This window comes from Pocillopora damicornis, chromosome 2 (genome assembly GCF_964200805.1).
Source record: "Pocillopora damicornis chromosome 2, jaPocDami1.2, whole genome shotgun sequence".
Lineage (NCBI taxonomy): Eukaryota > Metazoa > Cnidaria > Anthozoa > Scleractinia > Pocilloporidae > Pocillopora > Pocillopora damicornis.
The window spans coordinates 3,501,135-3,509,403 of NC_142671.1; the positions used below are offsets into that span (position 1 = coordinate 3,501,135).

Here is an 8,269-nt window from a genome sequence, read left to right on the forward strand (position 1 = left end):
TGTAACTTGTTAGTTCATTCTGTAAAGTTCTCTAAGTCTTTTACTGCTGAGGTAGTAAAAAATTTAATTGGCATGCTATCGCATTTAATTTCGTGAGATGGTTGATTATACATGGGACCAGGGAGAGTAAGATTTCAGGGGGAGGTGGAGGTTTCGTTCGATTCTCGTATTTCGTGTACGTGACATGTTGTCGTTTCGCTTTATTTTAGACATTTATGCCTTGTTTTAGATGGTTTTAGATAGTTTAGATAGATAGTTTAGATAGTGGCTGTAGATGTTTTTGAGGTGGTTGTAGGTGGTTGTAGGTGGTTGTTTAAATTTTTGAGGTGGTTGTAGATGGTTGTAGGTGCTTGTAGGTGGTTTTAGGTCGTTCCATGTTTTAGTACTTACCGTTACTGACCCCCGAACAAGTCACCCGCACGTTGTCTCCTCATCTCAGTGTTATTTCGAACGTAATAAACAGCTACCAAACTTGACACCTTCTGATTCTATTACTTCTTGACTCTCAAATGATCTCAATCGTCAAGGGAATGTTATTTTTGGAAGATAAATATTGTCGTGCTGCCAAAATTAAATTATGGACTTGAGACTGAGTGATACCTGCGGAGTGCGGCAAATCCACAAATATCACGAGAGTCAGTATAAGCTCTCAGTTTATCTCTAGACTTCATCGTGGTCTGATTCATTTCGTAAGAGACCCATGAAAATCCAGTTACTTTCAGCCACAAATTTAATCATCTTGCATATCATAATACACTAACTTTGAGCGAACTTCAAACTCAGTTACGCTATCATGACTGCCTCTGAGAATTCAAGCAGACCACACTCTCAGATGAGATTCAGATCAGTGTTTCAAGTGAAGGGCCTCTCTGGTGCGTACGAGCAGTAATTAATCTTAAAATCGCACGGCATATTTACTAGCTAATTATTGAACAAAGCATCGGGGTTAACACTCGTGCACTGCACCGCAATTACCAAAATTATTTTTGGAATCTTTAAAGAATTGAACGAGTTCAAATACTTACTGTATTCTCCCTTCGCCTTCGGCTTTGTCTTCGACGTTTGACGACCGTTTCTCCGGCGCGAAGCACTTCAGTCAAATCCTCCATGGCGTCGAGTCAAGTTTATTCGATCTGGCTGTAAGTTATTCAGTAGTTAATGGAATTATCGATTATTCAACCGGTAACAAAGACGGTGGTTCTTCGCAAATAATGTCGTTATGCAAAAACTGGCACCCAAGGAAATGTTTGTTTACAGAACATGTTATGTTATGTGATATGAACTTTCAACAATGTTGTTTCTTACATGGTTCTACATGTACAGCATAACGATATATTGTTGTCCTTCGCCCCGGTATGTATCTGGTGTGGAATAAGTGATCGTCGCTGATCGAATTAAGATCGGTTCAGGTCGGAACAACTCGGATCTCTTCGGATCAACTTAGGTTGAACGAGATTTGATAACGATGTGTTAAGCCACTGACCCAATGAGGAACTCTCTATAGTCGGTTCTCAGTATTAGGCTGAACCACCTTTACCTAGATTGCAGTTTGCTATACACCGATCAATTTGCAGCTTCCACACCCCCCCTCCCCCGGGCAACACACAGGAATTTGACCGTCGTCCATGCCCTGAGGGGGGAGGGTGTGGGAAGTGCCAAGCCGTTCCAGCGGATTATAAGCGTTATATCTTTCACTTTCAAGAGCGAATGGCTTGAACCTGGTCAATGTGTAGAAAGTCACGGTCACCGATTTTGCGTCTTACAAAAAACTGGGAGGGGCATTTGAACACAATTTGAAGAAACCAACCTTCAAAAGTTCCAATGCCCGAAGGGTTGCCCTACATGTTTAGGGTTTAAATAAAAACCCAGCACATGAGATTTTGAGGTGACAATTTATTTTTGTCTAAAACTATTCATCAAAATGTAAATCGTTTAATCCAGGACTAGTTTTTCTTCTAATCAAGTGTTCAATAACCCAATATGCTGTGGAGTACAAGCATATAACATTGGACTAAGTAGCTTCCAACTAGTACTCAAAACTCCAGTCTCATCAAACTTTCTGCTATTTGTTTCAAAATTCCTGCCTGATCGCAAGAATTGAGTGAACAATATATTACTACTCTAATAATTTTTACTCTCATGATCTACATCAGTCTTGTAAGAGAAGGAGGAGAGCAGGATGAGTGTTGTTAAGTAAGGAAAGAAAACAAAGAAATTGGACATGCTTAACTGATAACTCTAGCAACTGAGTTTAATACAAAATAGTTCTTGGATACCATCAGCATTCAAATAATAAAACATTTTGGTTAAGAATTAAATGTAACAAGAAATATCTGTCATCAAAATATTACAAAGCCCAATGATGCCTCTAACCCAAACTACCATCATTTTTCCTGGAGCACCTTATTGGCAGTTATATATTCCCTTGAGAATACACAAAGAGAACTTTCCCATAACAAATATGAACTTGGAGTAAAATACTTTTTAAGATTCTGTATATCTGAACCATAGGAGATTCATGGAACACATGTGCCTCAACCTTTAAGTGGATCTTTTGCAAGCTCCACAGGACTATGCGAAATATTTTGATGACTAATTGTTAAGAACTGTATAAGCAATTGGAAACTGACACATGTAAATAATTGCACTACAAGCTTTGTCAGAGGAAATGATGTTTTTTTTTATTTTTCTTTCTTTTTTTAAGGAAGATCAAAAGAATGATTTTTTTTAATCATTCAGCTCAACAAAGACAGAAAGATACCTATGCAAACTTGTGGTAACTACCTAGAGAGGCTGACAGATGGATGAATAGAAGTGATTTGAGAGATAAAACTTAACTCCATCCAAGTGGATCATTTAAAGAGGCTCTCCAAAGGTTTTGTGGATGCCTCTACATTGTAAAAAGCCTAGTACAAGCATAAAGCCAGATGATCTTGCTGCCTTAATGCTTGCACTAAATCTGTAAAGTAAATGTCCATGCATCTCACAGTGCCTCTGTAAATGTTCAAATGGAATGGGAACAACATGCAATTTTCTCTTCTCGCACTTTTAGCAGCATTCAGTTGAACAAGGAAGTAAGAATGTGTACATACAAAATGGTATAATCATAAAAGGACAACAGGAAAAATTAATCAGGGTCACCCAAAGGAGCCTGCTAAGTTTGTATACATAAACAGTTATGGAAATACTTCCAGCTAACCATTAGGTCCTACTAATGATCATTCATTACATATAAAGCACACCAGTATGAGGAACAACAAAGCCCCCTTGTAAAGGCTCAGGTCTGGTTCAACTTGTGTAGCATAAGAACAACATTGATGTCTTCATCTTCAGCTATCACAGTTTTTGTGTTCATGAGGCAACAGCTTTTCAAGATGATTTTTTTAATAAATTTGATGGAGTTAATATCTTTTCTGTACAGACTGAAAGAAGCATGATTTCTTCAAGCAGCAATGTTTCAAGAACTAGATGGTTGACCTCTTCTCAGCAAAAAATCGCCTTAAAATGACTACTTGACAGATTCCAACAGAAAGAATTAGGCAAGCTTCTCCAACAGACCACCACTGTATCCTTTCATTTAAATACTCAGCCATGTCCCGTCCTTGAGACTCACGTAAACGATGGTGGGTTTGGTAGTCTGTTGCAATCTGAATGAGAAATATTAAATAAAAGTTCATTACACCTGCTTTTGTTTATTCTAATTGTCCTTTTACATTTTTTATCAGTCATTTGATTGGTGTCCTTATTTAGTGGGTAACCACCATATTTATTGACGCAGTAATAAAGTTATCATCATTATTATAGCAACTAGTTTACACGAGTAAATCAAGTTATTCACAGACAGAGCAGACATCATTTCAAATATATTGTTGGAAAATGTTTTGAATAGACAAATGAGAGTCTCCCACCAGAGGCCACATGAGAAATGACTAATCATTGCAAGTTAGTTGCAACTGATGAAAAGTAATTGCAGAATTAAAACCAGGAACAATAAAAGGCCTGGGTATAAAATTTGTGCCTCCCAAATGTGAGTTGGTTTTTTGAATTACATATATCAATTGTCATATCCATTCTAAGAGCAAGTTATTTTTCAGCTCACTTCATCCATGAAAACCCATGTTTTAAAGTTAAGCTTCTTTTTGCTTGAAATCATGGACACTTCAGGTGATTCCTCAGAAAAAAAAGTTATCAAACAATTTTTCTTTAAACTTTCCCTAACTGTTCCCTACCAATGTCTGATTTGAAAAAGATTATAAAAAGATACATCAACTTGTGCTTGTTTAAGAGATATGATGAGCCAAACTCACCCTATATAAGCCTGTACTGGCACTAGTAACACACGTTATACATGTACATGTATGGTAGCTGGAGGCAAGAGTTTTTAAAGTAACACTTGAAGAAACTTTATGGGCAGAAAGTACTGAGGGAATGGAACAATTTGAATGATAACTTGTGCCAAAATCACACAATTTTAACCCTTTGACCCTTAAGAGTGACTAACATCTAATTTCTCCTCACAATAATTATCTCTCCTGAATCACACATGAAAAGGTCACGGGAATAAAGGAAATGATCATCAACTAAAAAAGCTCTTGATTGTTAAACAAATTCTCCTTGCAAGTACCTTAGGAAATGTATAAAGAACAGTAAAGAGAATATGCATACTGATGAACATTAGGGTGTAAAGGGTTGAAAAACTTCAAATCCAAATGTTCCTCCAATCATTACTTTCAAAGTCATTGTTTCCATCCTCAAGTAACAGGCTTCTAGTATGCTTTTCTCCATATCTTTTTTCTTCCAATTTTTTTAAAAACTTCTCCAATCTTCAGAGGATAACCCGTACACCAAAATTATGCAATAAAAAATATAGGTCACATTGCCTGTACAAGAACTAAAGACCATGGTACCTCTTTAACTGGTCCATTGATTGAAAAAACAATGCCATGTTCTCTGAATGCCTGTGCACTTATTCCCCTGATTACATGATTTTTTATGCCCAGTAGAGGATGCACAGTGCACTACTGAGGAATCACCTTTAGGAAAGCTAAGTAACAAACAATTTGCCCCTGTCCTTCTTAATCATTTACATCCTAACATTAATATTCACACTCTACACACTGTTCTCTTTACATTTCCTCTGATACCAACAAGGAGAATTTGTTTGACAATCAGCAGCTTCCTAAATTGGTGATCATTTCCCTATTCTTATGGCCTTCACATAGGATTTGAGGCTGGTAATGTAGAGAGAAATTACGTGCCAGTCACTCCAAGGTATTAAAGGGTTAAAGGCAAGGTGTACACAGTACATTTGGCTTAAAATTGTACAAATCGCATAGCATGGGCTGCATGTCAACAACTATGAAGATTCTGCTAAACAGGACCAACCTTAAGGTCTTCGTGTATGGTTACACATGCTGTCTCCATCTGTGTGAGTGCTGTTTGATGTGCTCCCATGTCTTTAGTTAAAGGCATTTCATCTCCAGCTTGGAAATCAAAGTAAACCACCTTGTGACTAAATGTAGAAAATTCATTGCTGAAGCAGAACTTGTAAATTCCATCAGCCTGAGCTGTGAAAGAATGGCTGTCATACTGTTTCTTTTGGACGTTGTAAACTTCGTTACCATTTTCATCATAAAGAACTACATCTACATCATAGTTTCCACCACTTATGACCTGAAGAGAAAACCACATTATTTAGAAATTCTGCTTCTGCTTTGGTTTCTGGACATTTTTGAAAGGAAAGCTTTTTAAATAAGGTAATACAGATACACCCATCAATGGAAAGATAAGACAAAATATGTGCAATGCTGGATAAATACCACAGTGACACACTTGCAAGATCAACCTGATCAATGTTCTCCCTAAAACAAGAAAGGGTTAGCATTTTTTATGACAGATCTTTACTTATGGAAACCCAGGAGGGGTAGCCACAGTAGTTGTACTTAGTTAATTAACTTAAGCTTTCTCTAAATGACTGCATACCTTTGGTTTTAGACAAATTGTAAACTCTTGTAAGTCCATTAGCACACTAGATCCTTAGATAAATGTCCTCACAAGCTTTACAGCTTTAACAGTTATCATTTTGAAATATAGGATTTGATTAATGAAATAAAGGATTTAATTGATTGTACTGGGTATGATTTTTTTCTCATCTCCATTAGCAGTGCTCAAAAATAGTGGTCATCTAGTCATCAGAAACAACTAAAAAAACAGTCCAGACGACCATTTTTCTGTAAAATTAAAGGCCTGGTTGTCTGAGGAAAATAACACCAGACAAATCAGGAGAAATTAAGATACTTTCCCTTACAGTGAAGTCTAACCCAATAACAAAATAAAGGTATGTGAAAGACTTAATCTGGTGATATTGTTCGTTAGTTAGCAAACTGCCATGTTTACAAACCCAGGCCTCCCCAAAACATTATGGCAAGCAGGTAGTCATTCTTTTCTGAGGCATTGTGGGAGAGCAGTTTGCAAGTTGTTGAATATACATTTGCAGGGAAAAAAATTATGTCAATTCATTCTGGCTGTCAGAGAATAGCAAGCCAGCTTTGACAAAAGCCATCAAGAGCTGACTCATTAAACTGTGCTAAGCGCAGTCAAAAAGTATCTGAAAACTTGAAAGTTCAAAGTATTAAGAGTATTCATCACTGAACTGTGATTGCTGATCATTAAAACAGGATTTAATGGATAGTTACACTAACATTATGTGCAACAATTAGGTTTTTTTGATTTGTAAATTTATTATCTGAGCTAATGCATGACAGTTCGGAGACCTGTGGAAAGGTTGGGGTATCTAAATATTGTATATGGGGAAGCTTAGATATCCTAGATAACCCTCCCTCCAAGCCAAAAAGACTGTTAACCATTTTTTACCAGTATCAAATCAGGCTCAAATTGGCCCAGGACAGTGAAAAATTAGCTTTGTTTGCCAATTATTCCCCATATACATTTCAAGGCTAAGGGGGATGATGTAATGCACCTAAAGCAACTTCCATTTTATTAAAGAGGAGATTTTTACATTAGCAACATGGCTATATTTGACAAAAGATAACTGCATGTGCTTTTAACATTAATTCAACCATAGAGGTGCTCCTAATCACTTATTGCAATGGTGCCTACAATAGGCTATTTGTAAACATATGTAGCATACACTCTAAGTCAAAAGACCTTACAATGAGTGGTCTTTGTTGACAATTGTTCCTGGTGGCAGCACCTTGATAAATGTAAGACAGTAACTGCAGATTTCAAGTGTCTAATTTTGAAAGCTAAACTTACAGAGGGTAAAGTTTCCTCTAAAAGTTCCTAAATACAATGAAATCTTGATTGTGCAAAAATACACTATAAGTGCTCAGTATAAAATTTTTAAATAGATCAGTTTCAAGTCCTTCTTATCATCTGCAGGTGTATAACAAAGAAATAGTCAACAGTACCTCTTCGTTTCATGTGATAAAATTGTAATCCCAAGACTTGTGGAAAAAATCTCCTAATAGCATGGGGGCATTGACAAACCAATACCTATCATTTTTTCCCTTACAATCAAAGAACGTTTAAACAGCGAAATATTTTGCTATCAGTAGTATATGGGTTGAATATACCAGCGGTCAGTTGTACGCAGTTAATAGTGATCAAATTAGGAGTTTTTTTTTGTAAGTGTACACTCCGAAAATTACACAACAAAGAGTACCGAACAAACATTTATATTAGGAATCTAATATAAAGTAAAAGCCATATACCTTTGACTGATCAAACATCAGCTGATTTATAGTAAGAGATTTTAAAGCTGATACAGTTATTTGTAGGCACATGTCTAATTATCTAAAGATGTTTCAAATTACGTCGCAAAAAAAATTAGAAGCTCCTCAAGAATAGATGGATAATTACAAGAAATCTCAGTTCTCGTATCCTAGATAAATTGAACACTGACCTGAAACTCAAGCGTTCCTTTGGTATCTTTTTTGATGTCCTCATAGAAACATTGTCTAGCGTTGTCTTCCAACTCAAAAGTCAACTCAGTACATTCAACTGGGATCGATGCTAAAAACGTAAAAACTAATCCAACTAAAACAGTACTCAACCAATTCATGGTACGCTACTTTCACTATCAGCTCCTTGGCCAGATCAGCGGGGAAGCAAGTAATATAAATTGTTTTAACGCCGGTTTTATCCGACGCAGGATTTTTGTTTCGGTCAAAATGGCGCTGACTATACGTGGCATTAATGAAACGACCGTAGAGCCCTGTGGGAAGAAAAAGTTTCGGCGACACGTTCT

At 36.7% G+C, this 8,269-nt stretch overlaps 2 protein-coding genes and 1 long non-coding RNA gene across 3 annotated transcripts in view; 1 reads left to right on the forward strand and 2 right to left on the reverse strand.

The window, feature by feature from the left end:
• The window catches only part of LOC113670720 (uncharacterized), a 6,623-nt gene extending 5,062 nt beyond the window's left edge, over positions 1-1,561 (reverse strand). Inside the window, exon 1 of the mRNA XM_027186895.2 lies at positions 1,026-1,561. Within this exon, the coding sequence (XP_027042696.2) occupies positions 1,026-1,109 (84 nt within the window). The 5' untranslated portion in view covers positions 1,110-1,561. The remainder of the gene's footprint in view (positions 1-1,025) is intronic.
• The window catches only part of LOC149049566 (uncharacterized), a 7,553-nt gene extending 3,867 nt beyond the window's left edge, over positions 1-3,686 (forward strand). The window contains exon 2 of the long non-coding RNA XR_016183848.1: positions 2,705-3,686. This is a non-coding gene — a long non-coding RNA (uncharacterized LOC149049566). The remainder of the gene's footprint in view (positions 1-2,704) is intronic.
• Positions 2,226-8,238, reverse strand: LOC113670721 (transmembrane emp24 domain-containing protein 3). Its single transcript, XM_027186896.2, has 3 exons — positions 7,925-8,238; positions 5,386-5,673; positions 2,226-3,647 (listed from the first exon to the last, which is right to left on the reverse strand). Exons 1-3 carry the CDS (start codon positions 8,081-8,083, stop codon positions 3,465-3,467), a joined length of 630 nt encoding a protein of 209 aa, XP_027042697.2. The 5' UTR covers positions 8,084-8,238; the 3' UTR covers positions 2,226-3,464.
• Between the last annotated feature and the right edge of the window lie 31 nt (positions 8,239-8,269).

Excerpts from the sequence above, each read along its gene's own strand:
- LOC113670721 (XM_027186896.2), bottom strand. The coding sequence starts at position 8,083 with ATGAATTGGTTGAGTACTGTTTTAGTTGGATTAGTTTTTACGTTTTTA. Across the intron at positions 5,674-7,924 it reads AAGGAACGCTTGAGTTTCAG|GTCATAAGTGGTGGAAACTA; the intron begins GTCAGTGTTCAA and ends TTTTCTCTTCAG. Across the intron at positions 3,648-5,385 it reads CCATACACGAAGACCTTAAG|ATTGCAACAGACTACCAAAC; the intron begins GTTGGTCCTGTT and ends TTTCTCATTCAG.